The sequence below is a fragment of the Malurus melanocephalus genome, unplaced genomic scaffold, assembly GCF_030028575.1.
Source record: "Malurus melanocephalus ecotype Western Australia unplaced genomic scaffold, MMel_1.1 scaffold_114, whole genome shotgun sequence".
NCBI lineage: Eukaryota > Metazoa > Chordata > Aves > Passeriformes > Maluridae > Malurus > Malurus melanocephalus.
This window is the reverse complement of record NW_026623346.1, coordinates 784,374-806,206: the sequence shown is the minus strand read 5'-3', so window position 1 is coordinate 806,206 and position 21,833 is coordinate 784,374. Positions and strand designations below refer to the sequence as shown.

The 21,833-nt window shown below is 42.2% G+C and overlaps 1 protein-coding gene across 2 annotated transcripts; it reads left to right on the top strand.

Moving 5' to 3' along the window:
* The first annotated feature begins 530 nt into the window (after nucleotides 1-530).
* On the top strand, nucleotides 531-21,070 carry RIC3 (RIC3 acetylcholine receptor chaperone). 2 transcript variants are annotated; one of them, XM_057369694.1, is made up of 6 exons: nucleotides 531-690; nucleotides 7,477-7,700; nucleotides 9,312-9,390; nucleotides 11,475-11,568; nucleotides 16,850-16,995; nucleotides 18,104-21,070. In XM_057369694.1, the coding sequence occupies exons 1-6, from the start codon at nucleotides 561-563 to the stop codon at nucleotides 18,586-18,588; spliced, it is 1,158 nt and encodes a 385-aa protein (XP_057225677.1). In that variant the 5' UTR covers nucleotides 531-560; the 3' UTR covers nucleotides 18,589-21,070. The 2 variants fall into 2 exon arrangements, with proteins under 2 accessions (XP_057225677.1, XP_057225676.1); XM_057369693.1 differs by having other exon boundaries at nucleotides 16,847-16,995.
* Nucleotides 21,071-21,833: the final 763 nt, after the last annotated feature.

Below are 21,833 nucleotides of genomic sequence, written 5' to 3'. Positions count from 1 at the left end.
AGGCCCTGGCCCCTTCTCGGGTCAGGGAGGATGGGAACCACACTGCCATGGAAGTGCCAAGCTTTGGGTACACTCCGTACCCATCATTCCCGTCCTGCCCCTGGCAGGGACCTCCACTGCCAAGAAAAATAGGACGCAGTGTAAGGTAGACTCACAGGATCAAAGAATGGCCTGCGCTGGCAGGGACCTTCAAGATCACCTGTCATAGGCAGTGACACCTTTCCCTAGACCAGGTTTCCCACAGATCTATCCAGTTCCTTCAACACACACCTACAGCTTCTCTGGACAGGCTGTCCCCCTGTCACTACACGTAAAAAAACCCTCTCCATCTTTCCTGTACGCTCCCTTCGGTCACTGGAAGGACAAGAAGTGATCCGCTGTGTCCCCTCTACCCGTTCTGTTTCTCAGGCTCATTGTTTTTCCGCCCGGCCCCAGTCCCACCATCCCGACGCGTTTCCAGCACTCCCCTCACGCTCCCCCGGGCTCCCCTCAGGCTCCMGCGCGGCGCCTGCGCTGCGCCTGCGCAGAGCCCGCGGGCGCGGTGAGCGCCCGGCCCCGCCATGGCGGCCTGGACGTGCTGCCGGGTGGCCGCCGTGTCCTGCCTGGTGCTCTGCGTCTCCCTCCTTCTGCCGCGCACCTTCCTGCCCCGGGCCGGCAGCAGGCAGGAGCCCGGCGCCGCGCCGCCCGAGGGTAAGACGCCGCTGCTCGCCGCCGTCCCCCCATCCTTGTCCCTCTCCGCCCCGGGACGCCGCGGTCCCGCTCGGGCAGCGGCTCGGGGTGAGCCCGGGGCGGGCGGGCTGTGGGGGCTCCGTGRGGGGCCGGGGCTGCACGCAGGATGCTCCGCCGTCTGGTATGGAAACGTAGCGTAGTTCCCCCTCCCTCGTCATTCACCCGTGCTCCTCCTTTAGAGACGTGTGGAGTGTCGGAGGATTCATTCGCGGTTACCGCTGTCATCTACCCTCTTATTTAAAAAAAAACAAAACAAAACAACAGTTTAAAATCTCCCAAGTTTCATTTTATTTATATGTGGGGTATTAAAGCTGCTAAAAAAAAGTGACATATTCATTCCACTTTTTTTTGTTTTTTTTCATTGCAGTATTTCCCGTCATTATTTTGATCTTTTCTGTACGGAGTGTGCTTTTGTTGTTGCATATGAAATAAAATCCATTTGAATTGTCTTCATTGTTCAGTTTCCTACACCAGCGTTTTAAACTTTTGTTTTCATGCACCAGATTCTCATAATGCCTCGTGATGGCTCATTTTAGGTTCAGGTCCTGTCCACCCAGCCCCCCACGCTGTGTCGTTTGTGCCTTCTTTCCCACTCTGCATGTGTTAAGTTCCCGATGAATGAGTTCATACAAGCATCTCCCATTCTTTTTATGCCCATTTCCTTTTATTGTAGGTTGTTTGGTTTTTTTTCCCTCCAAGTCACTTCACAAGAGTAGCTGGTATCATAGCCCCAAGTCTTGGCAGAGGAGTTTTGCCCAGGGCTGCCTGCAAGCCAGAGGTGAGGCTGGTGGGAGCACAGAGAATCCAGATTGTTTTGGATGCTGTCCCACAGGGACGCATGTTCAGTCTTTAGGAGCTTAAAAATAAGTTGGCCAGCTCTGTAAATCTACAAGTGTATGGTTCCATTGCAGTATCTCCTCACACAGAAAACCTGGAATGGAGCTGAGTTTTTGGCAGCACATCAAGAACAGTACTGTGAGGGCATGGTGCAGGTCTCCATAGAGGCGCAGCAGCCAGCAGGGATGGGAGCAGATTCTCTGGGAGGTGGTACCTGGCTCCCCAATAATTTCTGCTCTTGTGCAGTGCCTGACTGATGCCACAGTGGTACCAAAGGATGGAATCTGACCCACCGTTTTCCCACAGCAATGTAGTCTTGAACTATCGTCAGTTAACATGGTGATGCTCCTTTCTTTGGCTTTAAAACTAGAGAAAAAAACCCAGAAAATCTAGCTTTAAAAAACCCAACAACAAACTTGCCCCCAAATTGTTTTCAGTGGCAGCTATCTAATGAATGATGCTTCTACCTATTCTAGCTGGCTCTGAGCAATGCTGTGATAAGGTGACTAATCACAGCCACAATTAAATGCTTAAAATAGGTAACGTAAATACTCTCTATCCTCATTATTATAAATACTTTGAATTATTCCTGCAGAGATCACAGGACAGCACAGGTTACTGTGTGCCTAGTGCAGCAATGAGCCCCCAGCATTGCTCCTTTGCTGCACCCCATCACCTGTCTCTGGCTGAGAATGTAACACTTCACCTCAGCTGGTTGGTTTCAGATGAGAGTTTATGGTGCACATTTTCAATTTGATAGCAAGGATTTCATTACACCTGCTCTGTATACAAAATTTCACCTGAAGTTATTTTTTTATTGGAAGGATAAATCTTGATTGAACTGCTCAATTCATATCTCTGTCATTAGTCATCCTCTTCGGTGCACTGATAACTGCAGTTACCTGACAGAAGTTTCAGGGGCTTGAGGTAATCATGTCATTCTTGAAGTTAATAAAGTGCTTATTGTAGTCTTGGGGGCAAAATGTCTCTGAATAAAACATGCTTAAAGTTTAGTACTATTTGTTAGAGCTCAGTGTTACCAGAAGGCTTTTTATTGAAACAGGCTTTAAGCATGGGAATATCACTTTTGCTAATAAAGCCATTTTCAGAGGTCTGTTTTAGAAAAATGGTGAACATAGAGCTGTAGAAGTTAATATCACCTTCCAGATGGGAATGTTGTTTTTCAAAGTAGTAGTTTCATGCATATAAAAAACATTACTTGAAGAACTTGCTTTGCATGTATTACCTTTCTAGTTTGCTTCACAGATGTGCATTAGAATGTTTATCTTTAGTAAATGAGGAAGAAAAAGAGCTACTTGCTMTTTACAAGCCATGTGTTTTATAAACCTACTCTCTATGTTGGTAGTTTCAGAAAAACCTTACAGCTCCATGACAGTAGCAGGCTCTGCCTTCTTATGAACAATCAAGTGGCATCAGCTTTCCAAAAAAACCATATATTACATTTCAGGTAACCCCTCTGCTCAGCTTGGATTTGTGCAATGCATGCATCAGTTGCMCGCTGGTGTCCTGAAGAAAATGCAGATTTTTTCTCCAGACCCTTCACCATGCTCGTGATCCTCCTTTGGATGTTCTTTAATAGCCTAATATCTTTTTTATAATGTGGTGYGCCAAACTGGCCTTGGTAATGTTACAAAAGGACTAATTACTTGGGCTTTCTGTGGGTAGACATGTTGGGGAAATTAGATGGTGTTAAAAAAAATAGAAATTATGTAGTGGCTTGAATGAGAATTTAGATTGACTCTCAAGACARCAGTTTCTGTACAGATTATTCTAAGCTGTTATACCAAATGTGCAAGAAAACATGGAAGGACATTTTCAATCTAGACAATGCTCAGTTGCGTTGTCATGGAGTCRGTGTGTCTTGCTGCATGTTGCCACTTGCAGCTTTAGAACTTGCAGGTAATTCATCTCATTGGACAGAGAGAGGGAGGAAATAATTAATTTATGAGAATACACTGCTGAGAGGGGCTGAAGATGGATTCAAGTGTCCCGAGGTGAAGGCGCCAGTATGAATGAGTATTGGCTTCGATGAGAGAGGGAGGTCCTGCAGARCCTACTTAGCAAAAGCTTTGCTTAGAGCACGCAACTTCTTAAAATAGCAACTGCAACACAGCAGGGGAGAAAAATGTGAAAAACTTCTGAGTTCTGGATCTCACAGAAGTGTATTTCATTTCTGATCCCTATCACTGGAAAAGTGGTGGTTTTCAGTCACTATGATGAACATTTTATCAGGAAAATGTAAATAGCACCCAAGCATCCCTAAGCATAGGAGWCAGAGTGATTTGAAGGTATGCTGGAGGACTGGAATTTACATTTCTGAGGCAGGAGGATAGTTCTGTATCCCACTGTCACATATTTGATTGTTCTTAGAGCTTTTTGTTTAGTAGGTTTTGAGTGCAGAGTAAGGAATAGTAAATGTCTTACTTGGAAAAAAACACAATCTTAGCATTTCCAAATCAAAATAGTGTAACCATGGTTTTGGGATGGAAACAAACCAAAAGGCAGAAGACTTCCTGCAGAGTGTGAGCAGAACTGTGGGCAAGGAGCAACTTGTTTGAAATTAGAGAATCCTTGAGAATCACATTTCTTGCTTTGCTGTCGGCATGGACAAGTCATAGGCACTTCCCAGACTGACATTTCCCATCTCCAGCCATCTTCCTACGTGTTTGGAGTCTGAAGAACATACTCATTAATGAAGTCATGTGTCATAAATCTGATGAATGACGTGCAAACTTCATGTAGCAACAGCCTGTGTGTACTGTGTGTCAACCTATTATTATATGTGTGTATATGTATCTCAGCATTTTACAGCTGGCCAGATGTTGCAGAGAAACACATTTCCTAGACTAAGTGTTGATGTGTAGTACAGTAACTTAAGTCTGAGTAACTTTATAAATAATCAAYGTGGGCTCAGTAGAAATTCCTAAAAACCCATTAAGTAGAACACATAACAATTTTCWTGGAAAAAGATACTTGAGTGGTTTGAGTATTATCACCTGGTTGGCTGGTTGCACTCACTGAGTTGTAAATAYAGTTTTTAAGATTTGCTTCTTTTCAGCCTCAAAGTCATTCTTATGTGAAAACACCATTAAGGACTTCATCTACATTCAGAAACCTAGTTTTTTAAATAACACAGATGTTTCCTGGGACATAATTTTGGTTTTGGACTTAAAGCTATTGAAGGGACAGGATTAGACAAAACATGCTCTGCTTGCCCTGTAGTTGGTTTGCAGAGTTGATTTGAAACATTAAAACTGACAAAATTATTAAATGTATAGGATAAATCTTAGGTTAAAAGATTGCACAGGTGGGTAGGTGTAGTTGGTGGAGTTATCACACACAGCAGTCAGTCTGCATGAAGGCTGCCCTTGGGCTGTCACAGGGGAGTTGGGGAATATTTCAAAAGCAGAGCAGCATTGTTGCACCCATCAAAGCCAAATGGAGTTAGTGCTCTTCCCACAGCATGGAAAATGTCCTGTTGAAGCACACACCATCCCCACTGGCAGCTGGATGGAGCAGCAAACAAGGACCCAAAACATGCCCTTCTGTGCTCATCAAGTGTCACTTGATTTTCTCGAGGAAGAGTGTGTTGTTGTCTCCATTTAAAAGTGTCACTTGATTTTCTCGAGGAAGAGTGTGTAGTTGTCTCCATTTAAAAGTGGTTTGTTGCATCCCTGGAAATGTGGTATCTTGTTCAATTGGCAGTGGCACCCAAATTGTTACATTTTCCAGTTATATACTGTGTGTTTAAGAGCTTTGTGCTTATGTTGCTTTCAAGTTGCCTGTGCCCTCATTTTCCTGTGTCATTTGCATGGGTTCTTCACAATGAAAAACTATGGAAGATAGTACTCGTTTATTAAGGAAATAACATAGGAGTTTAAAATCAACAGGGTAGCTTTAGACATAGAAGCCTTGAAATTCCCTTTTAAAATTATTTTGATAATGAAATGTATAGTGTCTGTCCCCTTGGCCTGATGAAATTTAATTGAATTGAATCCTTTAGAGCACAAATACCTTGTGGATTATTTAGAAAACTATTCACTTTAAAAACATTTTCACCTTTGTCAATTACTTTCTGCTTTCTTATGATCTCTATCCTGGGGTTTGTTTTTTTTTTTTTCATAAAGAATATTTGCATAAACATAAGATGTTTTACAAATGTTTACCTACCCTGCTGCTTCATCCCCATCTTGGTGATACTGCTCTCTGCACGACATCACACTCGTTTCCACAGTGACCTACTGCTACAGGGCATTGCTGGTGGAGCAGTGGGACTTTCTTGTAAATAAGATACTATGCTTTACACAGACTTTGAATAATTCACTAAAATTTAAGTGCATGATAACAGCTTCCTCAAAGTTAAGCTAATCTGAGAGTGGGTTTGGTCAGTAGTGGCATACCCTTGGCAGTTACACTAAAGAACTCATGGAATATCTGCTATCATCTACAACAGAAATGTGTTTTTAATAGTAGAACTTCATGAATTATTGATATCACTTCCTAATAAGTGTTTACTGCAATTTTCTGTGCTCAGGAATTTAGCTGCCTATGATAGTGTTTCCTAGCAAGACCAAATGTTGATTACATTTTTCTCCTGTGTCTAATAAAAGTATTTGCAGCTGTGTACTCGCAAGAAATAAAYTTAGCTATTTTCAGTGCCACTTCAAACCTTTTTATTTTCTTTCTGCAAGCACAGGCAGCCTGTCCTAGTGCCAGGCAACAGTGTCCAGGCCATGTRTGCCAGGGAGGGGGAGTTTTCCAACTGGGATCAGGGAATGAGCTGCAAGCCAGCCTGGCAATCCCTGGCTCTGGTGCTTCCATCCAGTGTCTCCTGCCGCCAGATTCCATGGCAGAGTAACTGAGCAATTCAGACCCAACTGGTGGAAGGGAATGCAGGTGCATGATCAAACTGGGTATGGACATGGAAAGTAGGATGTCAACTACRGAGGAGTAAAATAGTGAATTTCGTGGCAAAATTGTTGAATTGATGGCAGCAAGAAAATAGAATAATGCATGAGCTTAAATTTATCGAGGTTCTTTCAGTTGCACCACTGTTTCAGGCTCTCTGCAGTCTTATTCTAGCATCTGTACATCCATTTATGCTTGCTCTCCTCTCTTACGTTAGATTAGCTCTGCCTAGAAAGGCTAGAAACCTCTACATTTTTTCCCACTAAAATGCCAAAGATAGTATCTCCCGGGCTATATTCAGTCTCCTTTCTTACACTGCTTTACCTTAGACCTTTTTAAGGAGAACAGCTTGAGGTAACACCACTTTTCTTAATCTTTCATTACTCACTTGGTAAAATCAGGTAAAATACTGTGTCTTTTGGCAATACCCAAATATCTATGCTGGGCAAACACTGCAGTCATATATCACGGTGTTAGGTGGATAATGGTTTATACATTAACACATTTATATATTAATATGCCTTTGGGCAATATTGAAAGATCAGGCTCACAGTGGAAAACTGATATGTTGTTGGGGAGTTTTGAGGAGAGRAACAAGTAGGAATTTGGCATTTCATCATGCTGGAAATGCTGATCTGTCGGATATCCAAACAAGAAAATAGGTGTTAAAGTCCATGATTTGTTAATTGCCTTGCCCAGCTCTTTCTCTTCTTAAAATTAGGAGATTTATGATTCTACTCCTAATTATGTAGGATTTGGTGGAAGAAAATTGCTTTAAGTAAAACATAACTCTTAGCACTGCACATCACAAGAGACTGAAGACTGAGGTCACAGACTCAGTYGAACAAGTTACTTGTTCATCAGTGGTGGTGAATTTACAAGCAGAGGAAATAGGTCACTTGCACCTGCTGCAGGTGTATTCTACATGTAAAAGGGTGGAAAGTAATTGAAGGGGACTGATCATTGTGTGGTTTTTTGCAGGGAAACTTGGTCGCTTTCCACCGAGGATGCATTCCCACGCCACTCCCGAGAGCCGAACTGTCCCTCATTTTCCAAGGTCTCACCTTACTGAAGCAGTTGCCAAAGCCAAGGCAGGTGGAGGTGGTAGTGGAAGCACTGGTGGAACTGGGAGAGGTCTTGTGGGACAGATTATCCCTATATATGGATTTGGCATCTTCTTATATATCCTCTACATTTTATTTAAGGTAAGACCATCATAAATTGAAAAGTCAGGGAAATAACTCAAAGAACTTTGCAAAAATAATTATGTTTTCATTTCAGTCCCTTGTTCAATTTCAGCTGTGCTCAAAAAAATGCTTATGCTGGACCTCTGCCTGGTGATCAAAAGATTGGAGTACCGGGTTTTGCTGTTGGAAAGACTGTAGCTACGAAGGCAGGGAAGGATTTCTCTTATGCTGCATTGTCCTCTGACCTCTTACAATTTTTTAAGGATTTTTTTCCCCTGGAAAATGTGCATGTTAGATTAATTTTCAAAGCTGCACATTATATGTGCTGTGCATGTCACATGTTGTTTTATGTATGCAATGTGGGAGAGGGAGCACAGAAATCACATAGTTTTTGGAATTAAAGCACCAGGTTCATGGAGACTGGGAGTTTGTAAGGCAGTATTGATCATGCTGGAAATGCCCCAGCTGAGGAGTCGGTTGAAAGCCAGTTGAAAAATGCACAGCCCAAATTGACCTCAGGTGTTTCATATGTGATTTGAATTTCTTGTAACTATCTGTTAACAGCTTGACTTGCAGGTGGGTGATGACAGTCAGYTGTGTGGGAGAAAGGAACACTGGACCTGGGGAAATGTTTTGGGGTTTTTTTTCCCTTTGAGTAGAGGCTAAATCCAACTGGAGCAGTGTCGAAAGAGTTGAGTCTGAGCTGGACAAAGTCAAGAATGAAATGGATTGGGTAAACTGATCAAACACAGCATAGATGAAAAAAAGAGCCTGCAGCTTCTGTCCTGAGAGGGGCAACAGAGCTGGTGAAGGGTCTGGAGCATGAGTCCTATAAGGAGCAACTGAGGGAGCTGGGGGTGTTTAGCCTGGAGAAAAGGGGGTTTAGGGGGGACATTTTCTCTCTCTGTGACTCCCTGAAATGAGATGAAGCAAGGTGGGCATCAGCCCCTTCTTCTAGGCAACCAGTGATAGGCAAGAGCAAATGGCCTCAAGTTGCRTCAGTAGAGGTTTAGACAGGATATTAGGAAAAAAGTTCTTCACTGAAATAGTTGTCAAGCACCAGAGCAGGCTGTACAGGAAAATATTGGAGTTGCCATCCCTGAAGGTATTTAAAAGCAGTAGATATGCCACTTAGGGAGAGGGTTCAGTGGTGGACTAAGCAGTGTRAGGTTTACCATTGGACTCAATGATCTTAAAAGTATTTTTCAGCCTAAAGGATTCTATGGTTCCATGTAGAGCCAGACAGTATCTGTGCTGCACCTACAAGGCTGGTAAGGAATAATGGCAGAAAGCATTGCAAGGGGTTTGAGTGGGGTCACTCAGTAGTTCCTTCATAACCTGCCCTTCAGTTTGCAGTAATTGTCAAATGAGTTTTTTTCCCCTTTCATACACAGAAGAATGGAATAGATAACCATTCCAAAATGAAGAAATTGCTTTTGATGATTTATGCTTTTGCTATGCTTAAAAATATTATTTGTTCCAATAATCTTTTAGGAGTTTTCAGCTGGCAAATTCTCCCAGGCATTATTTATGGTTTTGCTGCTGGGTGTGCTTTTTCTTTTGGCATGTTTTAGTTTTCTGTATTTTTTTCTGTTGCCTCTGGGTTTTATCTATTACTTTCCTCATCAGCTGGCTTCCAAGGGAAGGACTACTCCTGCAGAGCGGAAATGCCCTACTGCTACACCTGGGAACATGAAGAGGAAAATCAGTGAGTATGGCTCTGGGTTGTATCTGTGGAGCTGTTGGCTCTATAATGGTTCAACAAGGTTCATCAAGTTCTGGGCACACTGTAAGCTGATGTTCCATCCCTACACCCCAAAAAAACAAGCCAGAATATTTTGTGTTAAAATAAGCAAGAGTTAAAAAGAATACTGCACTGTCACTTTCTAATCTTATTCAGCCAATGAGACTGTGATAGCAGCCTGATCCCAAGCCCCTCTGGAAGGAATGGCTTTTCATGAGGTTTGTTGAATTAACTGCACGGATTTGTTGAAAAGCTGTGTCACTAATGATTAAAAATGGATAATAGGATGTCCAGCTATAATTATTCTATAATCCCTAATAGTCTAGTAAGAGCATAGAAAGATACCATAAAAGCTGGTTTCATATTTTTGAACTGATGAATTCTTAGCCATCATCAGGCACTTCCCTAGTTTGTCCCTTTCCTTTTTTGYAATGTGCAGTCTTCATGCATGCAATAAAAAGAGCAAATGTTAATTTGATTTTACCTAAACATTGGTGAGATAGATTCAACTATTTGTGGGCCGTTATTAGATAAATTAATAAGCTTAGCACTGAGGATTGGAACAGCAGTTACCATTACAGCATTTAAATGTGTTGTGTTTAGCTGGCTAAACTGTAATACGAAAGAAAAGTACTTAGGGCTTTATAAAAAGTAGTAGCAGGAAGGTAATTCTCTTAACATAGCTGTAATTATCTTGACATTAATGCACACGTTAGGAATACCTAATGTACTCAGTGCTGTAGTTTGTGTCTCCAGTTATACTGCATTGTGCCTGGCAATTTTGGGCTATATATTAGCAATGGTAATTGTATTTTTTTCTCTTGTGCTTGGTAAGAGAAAGTAACTTTGCAGTAAGTTAACTTTGCCATCATTATATCCCAAAGAACTAATAGTGAAAATTATTGTGCCTTTTTCTAGAGCTCTTCATTTATATTCCCAAAGCATTCACAGCAAACTGTAGCAGAGCAGGGGACAGGTCACTGCATTAGGAACCTGAAGACTGAGTCACCACTTACATAGTGACTTGGAAGAAGTAACTTCCTTTCTCTTTGCCAATTTCCCTTCTTCTTTAAATAAGGTCTCAGACATGTAAAATAATTACATCAGTGATGCATTAAGTAATGACAATCTGTGCAGAATAGAGATCTTTCTAAAAGCAGGATGTTTGTGGATGGATTTATCCTTTCCTACTATGTTGAAGTTCCATTGTGCCTTTGTGCTGCTTAAATGGGTGTGCCTGGAGCAGCTGAATATTTCATTCAGCCAGGCTAGTTTCACTTTGTTCTGCAGTGGGGAGCAATGGAGTCTCAGCTGTAGGATTTTGAACATGAGCTACAAAAGCTCAGCAAGGAGTTCAAGCATTTTTGTTGGCATCCAGGCTGTTGTATCTTGACTGTTAATGCTTTCAAAAAGCCAGTTTGGGTGTTCTTTCATTGTGTCTACTATTGTGTTATGGCCACATTTGGTTTTGTAAAAAGTGCAACCATGGCTTTGCTCCCCAGGCAGACACCATGGGCTTACTGTTGTTCTTCCCAGTAAGCCTTGCACACCTGGGCAGGGTTGGATTCAAGCCTTCAAGTCTATGAACTTGATAAGAGAAAGAAGTGGTTTCTCAAACCTTGGGCTCATTAGAAAATGCTCAAATGGCCTTTTGTTTCTGGGAAAAATTCCATGATAACTATTAATTATGCAGTGGAAATTTTAAAAACCAAACAAGCAAGCACACAAAAAGCCCCCCAGTATTTTATTTTCTTAAACTTTAATCTCCAGGGCATTTCCAGTGGCCCACTCACTGTGCTTATTGGGAGGTAGCTTGGAAACATGTGAAAGAAGCTTTCTGTGTGTCTTATTACCACTGGTAATATTCTTTACCTTCTTAGGCCAAGAAAAGTAGGTGGCACTCTCTAAGCTGAAGGCTTAGTTTCCTCACAGCCAGTTGGGTTTGGTAGAGCATTTGCTACCTGGGATAATGGGCAAGGGATACATATTCAAAGCTCCTGCTGACAGATCTTGGGATTTTTGGTTTGTTTTTTTTGTTTGTTTTACAGCTGACTATGAACTCACTCAGCTCCAGGAAAGACTGAGAGAGACAGAAGAAGCTATGGAAAAATTAATCAACAGAGTAGGACCTATGTATGACAGGTGTGTTTCAAATTACAGCATTTTAAGAAGAGATTCTACTCTGATTAGAGATTAAACCTTCTTACATTATCTTTATTAAAATAGCATTTTTATTGCTACTTCAAATKATAGAAATCTGATTTTACACATCACAATTCATGTTCTAAGTTTTCTCTCTTTTCAGCATCTATATATAAAAGAAATCCTTTTTTCCAACGTCATTTGCCTTAAGCAGAAAAGCAACAATCTCTGTCAGCCCACTTTCTACAGTGTTTTTTGGAAGAAAATGACATGTATGTGTAAACAGAAAATAAACTATCTACATTTAAAGTACTTAAAACAACCTGTCTTATGTGACCAAAGTAATATACCGAGTTATTTTTTTCCAGTTCTATAGATTATTTTTCTAAAGTGAAATGCTGTTATAATCTATGTAAATTCCTGTTAGAATAACCATAAAATATTTCTTTAAGGCAGAATGGTATAATAATCTGATTACATAACTTAGTTCTACCCTGTAACCCGTAAATTCATGCATTTGCTTCTAAATGTAAAAGACAAAGGGCTGCAAAATCAGCATTCAGAATTTTATTATGTTTATTAACATTTCCTACAAATCTGGTATCACCAGTCTGTGTTACAAAGAARTACTGGGAACAAGCCTATGTTTTTCATAAGGAGTAAAAAGAACAGATCAATAAGACTCTGCATAACTGCAGTGTTTGAAAATTGAAATACTATTAATATGAAGGTGGGGGTTGCAAGTAAAAACGAGAGCTATTCTGGTTATATCTTGTGTTAACTTGGTCTAGATCAGCCAAGGCCTGTTTTAACCCATTCTGTAGGAATTCTGTGCTGAATTTGCACATTTTTTTCATTTATGCTTCCAACCACATTCTGTTTGAATATGTAGGTTTGCCCACTTGGTAGGTGTGCCCTGGATTGTCTCAGGCAGATKAGGTGCCCACCTTTCCCGTGCTCAGCCAGAGGTTCCACAGGGAGAGCCCTAAACTGCTCTGGTTTTATTAGTGGAACAGGAGGATCCTGCTTTGACTACTACTCATCTCTGTTTTGGAGAGCTAACACAATGCTCTACRTGTACCCTTAAGCTGACAGAAATAGGCTTACGAGCTGCCCAGATATTCAACTGAGTCTCATGATGGAATATTTTTTTACTGAGAAAATCGGTTTAGGGTCTGATCCARTATTTGTTCCACTCTGTGTTATTGGCCCAAGGCCTCTATTTAGTAGAACTTCCCTTCTTTGTTCAACCAGACTATTTATATAGATGGGTCTAAAGGTCTCAGGGGAAAYGAGAATCTGAATCTAATGAAGAATTTTGTATGCTGCCTTTTTGAAGAGGAGGGGAAAAGCACCTCTTAATGGAGCAAAAAGCTGTTTTCAAACTCTTTAAAGCTTTCTTAATCTGTGATACTTATTCATTTTACCAATACTGGATGAATGCATTAAAATAAAACCTATGGTTTAAAAGTGTAGTTAGATCAGTSTACTGAGCTAAGCTTATTCAATCTGGATATTGATAGATTTAAATAAAAAGGAAACAATAAAACAGTAAAAATTACTTGAGCTTTATTTATTAATATGCAGTTGAATAGAAACCCTTACAACAGAAAAGTCAGAGACAGAAACAAATAGTATTGAATTTAAAATAATGCTGAAAGACCCCAGGTGAGACCATGGCCCTTTATACTTGGTATGGCAAAGCAACAGCCAGCTGGCCAAGCGAAGTATTAGTAACCAAACCAAAGGTGATATTTTGGATTCTCCCAAAACCTGACATATCATCATAACTTACAGTGCTTGTTGCAGTGCTGAGGGCTGAGCTTGTGCCTAAGTGTCCTCTCACTATACCTCAGGAGCAATCTCCCAACTGAACTGCTCTAGGATTCATCCTGGAGATGATTCTTTCTCCTGAAGATGATTCTTAGAATCCAGAGATTTTCTAGTTTTGTAAATTTTCATCCAAAAAATTGCTTTTTAAATCTGGATTAATTTGAAAGGATAGTTTCTGTGATACAGCATTTTCTGAGAATAAAGAAATACTGTTTCAAAAGATATTTCAAAGGAATAATATATACTCTGCTGTGTGACTTTATTCTGCTTTCTTTTGTAGCAGGTGTACATGTTGTTTTYTTGCTATTGCTTGTCCAGCTCTATTTCTTTTCCTTTCAAAATCATTTGAGTGAAGTGAGGCTGGAAGACTTCTCAATACTATTAGTTGGTTTACTCAGATGGGATAGCTACTATTATGCAGCCCTATGTTGTACCCAAGGCAGAAAATTGGGTTTGCTTCTATTTTTTTTTTTATGAGGTTTGAAGACCAACCTCCAAACCAGCTGAGGAGACTTCCTTCCAAACCAGCACACCAGGTGGAATTGGTACACCCTTCCAGAAATGCATAACTATGAAAAATTACATGTACAGATACTTTTAACAAGGCCTAGCATGTTGTAGGAAGAATGAGAAGTAGGGTAAAGAAAGTGAGAGGAATAAAGGACTGCCTGGCCAGATCCTTGACAATGTAAACAAACATTTCTATTTCTGGTAGTTAGGTAAGAGGTAGAAATAATGCAGCTTACCTGTTTTTAAAGTCCTGTTTACTAGGCTGTCAACTGGAAAAACTTTCCTTTTTATCATAAGCTGAGCAAAGGAGATATGGAAGAGTGAGAGGCTCTTGGGGTGCCATTTTTTGGGATGTAGCTGCATTTTAATAATGATTATTTTAAGATCAAAAAGGTAAAAAAATCCAGTTAATATGTCTGAGATGCCATTTTAGATTATGGATTTTGTCTGTATCCATGATGGTTCTTTAGGAAATGTTCTAATCTCAGAGTAAGGATACCTTTACTTTACCTGTTAGTGAGCACTTYGGGACTCTTACGAAGTGTTAAGTATTGCTGTTATGAAAAGTAATAGTTGTGTTGGAGCTACAAATACAGAGAGCAAAAATAATGACCTTTTCTTACACTGTAAACCTTCTGCATCTGTTATCCTCTTAGTATTCCTAAGTGCATCATATCCTGGTAAATCTCCCATGTGCGGGCAGCCAGATGTCTTACACCCTGCCAGCATCCTACAGTAAGTCTTCCCAGAGGCCTTACATGAAGTCAAAATAACACATAGGCTTTAGTTCCTCTCTCTCTGCAGGGAAATTTGCTTTTTAAGCAAGGTATTTGGAGGAGTTATACTCTCAAATACAGAGCCCTTGTGCTGCAATAAGACAGTAGTGCTTTCTAATGAGGGCACCCCACATATTAGGAATTTTCCTGTATGAAATGCCATAGTAATGCAGCTGCATTGATTGATCCTGKTGTCTGAGCTGGCTTATCTGCTAAAGAGATAGGCTTCTCTGTCTTCATCCAAATGATATATATTCAAACTGGGTACAGTTTTGTCTGCAAAAGGAGGATTAGGCTGGCAATTCTGTTACAGCTTTGGTCCAAGACTGATGAAACCATTCCTTTTTGTGGGCCTCTTAATTCACACCTCTGATTCCACATCTGCATAAGCCCAGCTTTTGGGGAGATGCTGCCTCATGCCTTCACTTGTTTGTGGAACAGATTGCCACCACAACTTGGGGACACTCAGTGCAACCTATGTATAGTGTTGGGATATCAGCTTTTCAAACTGTGGGGCAAAGTGCCCCTTGGTGGGAATGCAGAGAAGCGATGTTTTGCCTTGTGATCTCAGCAAAACAGTTTAATCTGGGTAGGTGCTAATGAAACCAGCTCCTAAGCTAAGTTCAGTTACAGACACCTGTGCTTGCAGCTGTGCACAAAATGGGATCAGCACTTCTACCACCATCACGCCAAACAGCAGTAGAATGCTGATCTTGGCTTTAAGCCAGCATGACTTTGCTGCCTTTCATGGATATCATCATCATATGCACAAAGTCCYTCTTAGAATGCTGCTCCAGTCCCAGCAGTTGGTAAGAGAAAAATCTGAAGATGGCCAATTGCAAGTTCTTTAGGATTAAGGTAACTAAACTGAGGTTTATATTGATACTAAACACCTAAAGCAAAAATCTATTTCCAGCTCCTCTCTTCCCATCTCATCCCTACGATTCACTGAGCAGTCTACCAAGTGAATCTGCTCTTGGGGATTATCTGTCTGTCTGCTCTCCAGACCAGAGATCATCAGAAATCATCTGTCTGACCTCATGTACCACCTGCAGTTCAGTATTCTGTGCCTGCCAAGGGCCACCTWTTCCAAGTAATTAGGGGCAACAGATCATGACTGACACATAGAGATCCAAACRAGTGCCAGAGTAGTGACTTGAACTGGCATTAATGCTTAAGAATGACTTCAAGCTCAAGATAGCATAATTTTAAACTCAAGATGGATCAAGCACCATTGATCAGAACCATTTTCACCCCTGGTGACAGCCAGTGTCTTTCTCATTCTGGCCTACTGAGTTAGCAGACTGCAGAGCACCACCCTCCAAATGCTACTGTTTTATCCATAACATTTTTAGAAGCCTTTTTTTTTTTTTCTTTTCAGATAAAATAGCAGGTAATGACTACATGATCTTACCTGTTGGAAGCATTTTTGTTACAGCAGTAATTGTATTACCTAGGCGGTAATAATTACTAGATTCAGCAGTGTAGAACCAGTCAAAAGTTTGCTTTCAATCTGATAAAAATCTCAAACCTCTCCCTCTAATTCTAAAGGGCAAGACACAGTTCAAKGTAACACCTTCTTTCCATTTTTAAATCTTCCTTCCTGTTCCTCTCCCCCATCTGTCCAGTAGGCTGCATTGTTGACTGTCTATAATGACAGGTTGATCTGTCCAACTTGCAGATTTAATGGTCATAATGAGGCATCATTAATCTTGTGACTAATGACCGTGTGAGAAATTTTGATCAGACTCACAAGCTCCACATGTAGCATAGGTTCAGAATTACATTTCCTTATAATACTTCATATAAAGCACTGCACTCTAATTCTTACATAATACACTTTTAAAGGCAAGAAATTTCTGTAGTGTCTTTTGTGCCATAACTCTTTTTTGTGTGTCACTTTCATCATCTCGCACTGGCTTTACCTGCCTTCCTTTGCCTGCCTTCCTTTACCTGTGTAGATTCACAGGCTTTTTTTGATAAAGAGATAAATTATACCCAGCTGAAGTGCAGAGTTCATGCAGGTGCTGAGGAGGGATCACATTCCTCAACAGCTTTCTTCAGACTGTGCCACTGGCGTGGCCCAAACAGTTGGGTTCAAACTCTTTTCATATTTTATAGTAACAGTGGACTAAATTCTGGTGTCTAATATTTTCTAGCAGGACTCAAAATGTCACAACAGACCAGGAAAAGATGTTACTTCAACAACTCCGAGAAATTACTAGAGTTATGAAAGAAGGAAAATTTATAGATGACATCTCTCCTGAGAAGGAAGCTGAGGASGCTCCTTACATGGCGGATTGGGAAGGTAAGGGAGAGACTTTCTTACCATTACCCTTACAGAAAAAATTGAAGCAGGATTAGTCATAGTCCCAGAACCTTTCAAAGTTTTGGTTAACTTTATCCTTCCTTTCTTTTCAGTGTTCAAAACTTTGCAAGAGGTCACTTGGCTTTTTTTTTTTTTTGCCAACCATAATAGAAAAAAATAGATTTGAGGTATCCAGCACATCTTTTAGTGTAAACACTGCACTATCTTCTGTCCAAAGTGACATATAAATATCCACATATGCTCCATCTGCTGCTGGGGCTTGGGTGCTCTAGGTTTATATATTTCCCTTTCTTTGTTGGGCTGGATTTCATGATAATCATAAATAAAACCTTGGAAATCAGAATTAGTATGTTTTAAATAGCTTATAGTTTTTACTTTCGATTAGTTATTCTTTGTTTGCTCCAGTGTTGTAAAAGTCAACTCCAGGAAGTCTGTCTTTTAAAAATTATTTGTCTTAATGTCCTTTCTATTCCTTAGTGTTTTCCTGCTACATAAATGTGTTTTCAAGATAYCTTAGTTGAGCCACTCACCATCATAATTTTCAAGACTTAATTTCTTGCTTTTCCAAAAGCTTTCAAAAATGATCCAAAACATAAATAGTAGCCTTGAGCTGTGTTCGTAAAATCACATTTATGATGTTATTTCTAAAATGAAATGCACAAAGTCATTGATGTATCTGKTTTTTCAACTTTCTAAGTAATGCTGTTTATAGCAAGTTTTCAAAACATGGATCAGTCAATCTAAAGATAGAAAAAACACAAGGATTCATTTAAAGATCTAAGACACACCATTTTTATCTGTCAGCCTCCATAGCTTCAAGCAAGGCTCACCTTTCACTCCTGAAAGTCAGGGCTGATATCCTGGCTTCCTAAATATAACTGGAGTGTTTTTTATCATCTCCCAAGAAGACATGCCTGGCACATTCTTGCCATGAATTTAATAATGTGAYGTGTACATTAGATTAGAGAGTTGACACACTAGCAGTGGTAAAAACAGCTGTTCTGGCCAACTTTGCATCCACCCCTGAAGTCAATCCTACTTTTCAATGCTGGTCATACTCCAAGCTGCATATCCCTTCATTCCTAAGGTTATCCAGAAGAGACCTATCCTGTCTACGACAATTCGGATTGCTTCAAGCGCAAACAGGACACAATCCTTGTAGATTACCCTGACCTGAGCCAGCCCTCTCCAGAAGAACTGGCAGAAAGAATGGAGGGCATGGAAGACGAGGAGTATCCTTATGATGAAACCCTGCTAAGTGATCTCACCATGGGAATGGCTGGTCARGATTCAATGCAGGAAAAGGGTGAGGTAACTCTCAGCAGTGAGGAGAAGAGTGACCTTCCTCCCAGCCAAAGCACTGGGGAGTGCTGCTGTTGCTGTGATGATCCTGCTGTCGTAGCAGAGAATGCTGGATTCCACTCTGAGAGCTGCAGTGAAGTAGAAGAGACAAGCCAAGAGGATCTGTCTGTAGAGTCAGAAAATGAAAATGCAGCACTGGAAAAACAAAAGGCCAGTGATTCAGAGGAGGCAGGCACACTGAGAAAGCGCAACACCAAAGTACTTGATTGATGGGGACAACAGTGGATGTTATCTAGATGGTAAGGGTAGAGGTCATAAATTGTCATTCATGTGGTTTTTGTTCCCTCCATCTGCCTGAACTGGAAGCCAGTGTCCTCTTTCATGCACTCATSGTGGGTTACCATGATGTTGCCAACTGTGCTTTGTCTTTGATTTTTGAAGCCTTGTATTTTGGAGCAGATATTTGTGACTTCTTCCTTTTCAATTCCGAAGGAGCTGTCCTTGGTTTTGCCCTTTGTCATCCCAGAGTTAACCAAATGTCTCTTCTGACTTTTTCAAAAACGTCTGTGTGCTACCAGTTAGAAAAGTTAATCAARTCCTTATGTATACATGTATTCAGTGGGATGCTGAAGGACAAAATATGCCTTCTTTCTCTTACCTGAATGTTACCTGGTCAGCAGAGCAGATCATAGTCACACACGACACTCTCAACTCTGTCATTGCTCTGTATGCTTGAGAAACTGCTGTCACTACAGTCCACAAAGATCATAATGCTGCCCACAGCCCTTTCCCAGTTATTCTGTGTTGCTGGAATGGTAGCCTGATCCATGTTGTGTTACTTGTGTGAGCAAGACTGAAGCTCTGTGAGTTGTGCTTTAACTTTGCCTTAGCTGTGGTGAAATTCCCAGATGATTGCAGGAAGTGGACTACAATGTGTGAGAGCACTAAAAATATCCCCAGAGATTAAAACCAAAAAAGCAGCATTAAGGTTTGTCAGTTAAGGAGAGAACAGCATGAGGGTGCCCCTTAGACTGAAGGGAGCAGGTAGACTTTTCCTTCTTCCGGGAAATGTGCAGGTTCTTTATGCTCTTGGAATGTTGCTGTCACCATCTTGTTGAGGCACCGCCAGGTATGGGATGAGAGGGTGCTGGAGTCAAGGGCTCCTGAGGGAGGTGCCCAAGGGACAGCAGGTGGGGTGGGCCCCAGGAAAGGGTCCCTCAGCCCCCATGACCCTCCTCCCTCTCCCATATCTGGGCATTTTTCAGGCCACAGGCTCACCATAACCTGATGCATTGGGCCACACTCCATGGCCCAGTCACAGTGACTTGTTTGTGATGTCACCAGTATCCTGAGTGCTCTGGCACTATGGAAGCAGGGGCCTCTGCAGCTGCCCTCCTGCCCACCCAGCTCCAAAGCCGTTGAAGAATGACTGGAARGAAGAAAAGCTGGAGCAGGGAGGCAAATGGCAGCCCACCTTTGTAAGGGACAGCAGCAGGGCTCCTTCCAGTGATGGCCGAAGAGGAAGACATGTGCCAGGATGAGGCTGTTGGGACAGTGGAACAGGATGAACAAAATCACCCCTCTGGCATTGGCACCACCACCCTCAGTTCCCTGATCATAGCCATGCAGAACTTGGCTCTGTGCCCACCAGGGAATGGTGTCCAGCGCAGGGACATTGGCATGCCAGGGAGCAGCTGGAGCAGTGACCTGGGTGGCCGCCCATGTTTGCCTGGAACAGCACAGAGACGTGTCCACAAGCAGCCAAAGAGGGAGTCACGTTCCCTGGGCCTGAAAAATGGCAATCCACGGTGCAGAATGAGGAGGAAGAGAAGGAGGAGGAGGAGGAGGCGGCAGCATAGGAGGAACATCAGCCCTTGCACCATGAGAACCATTGCCCACATGCGAGGAACGACATCCAGCGCATGGCTCCGGGAACCCCGGCGTTTCAGAGCCCACACCTGCCTGACTGACAAATAAGCAACAGGACAAGGATGAAAATGCTGTCATCCTCTTTATTTGGTAGTTGGGCAACAGCATCTGTGCTCCTGTGACCCCTAAAGTAGGTGGTGTTTTTTGGAAACTTTCTGGTTCCATGTCCACATCCTGCTTTGCTGGTGCCACCTCACATCCTGGGATTTTTTAAGCTATTACGTCAACAATTTGAGATGAGGGTTGTTGTTTTTTCTAAACAGTCAAATTATCCTAATGAAAGCATGGAGCGCTAGGAATTTTTCTCTCCAAATATGCTAGGTAGTATTACAGAGTCCTAGTCTCCACAAGGGGCCTGTACTGCTGGCTCACCCATTCCATCTCCTAGCATCAACAATTATTGTGTTGATTGCCATGCATGGTGTGAACCCTTCCTTCCCATCCCCTCCCTGCAGCCTTCCTGGAGCTCCTCTGCTCTGAGTTACAGGGAAAGAACATGAATTGACTTGGCTTCCAGCAGGCTATTGCACTGAGGTGACAGGAGTGTCCCCACGAGAACCACTGAGGTTACTGGGGTCTGGAGGGGAGGTTTCTTCAGTCTGGGACAACGTTCCCTGATGGATGAGTGAAGTCAGGCTTGCATGAAGAGTATTGGCAGATCAAGCCAAGAATGTGGACAGCTATTTCTTTGGAGAAGCAGCAGATGGCAGTTCAGCCAGGAAGAAGTGCTGTCCTTCTCATGGAGGTCCCTTCTAGCTGCTTCATAAGTTCTTTTCAATGCTGGGAAATCCATTTTAAAAAACCAAACCAATAAAGAAGAAAAAAAAAAAACAACAAACAGTAAAAATGCTTTCTTCCTCTCTTTTTTTTTATTTTGGTGAGTGCCTATGGATTCCTCTGTCCCCTCTTGGTCTCCACAGCACAGGAAAGATACTGATGTGTGGGGTGTGGTCCCAGCCCAGGCCCCTGAGATGGTGAGGACACAAGAGCAGGCTGAGGGAGCTGCCTTCTGAGGACAGAGAGGTGCTGGAACAGGTGGCCCAGAGAAAGTGAGGATGCTCCATCCTTGTCAACATTCAAGGTCAGGCTGGTTGGGGCTTTGACCAATCTGGTCTAGTGTCAGCCTCACCCCAGTGTTCAGCCAAGCCCTTAAATCATTCCCCAGTATTCCCAAGGAAATGGTAGGAGATGTGCTCATTGCTGATCACCTTGGAGCCCTCCTGTGGATACACTGACACCCTTTCCCTGGATTGTCACTGGCAAGTGCTCACTGGGARTCACTGGAACCGTGATGCTCAGTGAGGTGCAAACCCAGGAACACAGGGCAGGCATCCCACTGCAACTGCACCCACCCTGGGCATCTGTGACACTCTGCTTTAATGAAAAGAGCTGGACTCCCCCGGTCTGCACCAGCTCTGAGACAAAATCTGGGTGCCAGCCAACGTGAGGTATTTGGGTCACCCCACAGAATTGCTCACAACTGGTCCTTGGTGCTGGGACAGGGTGTCGGGGAGGTGCCCATGGCAATGCCACCCTCCAGAGCTGGGGCAACCCATGGGAAGGGCCTGTGCCACATGCAGTTACCA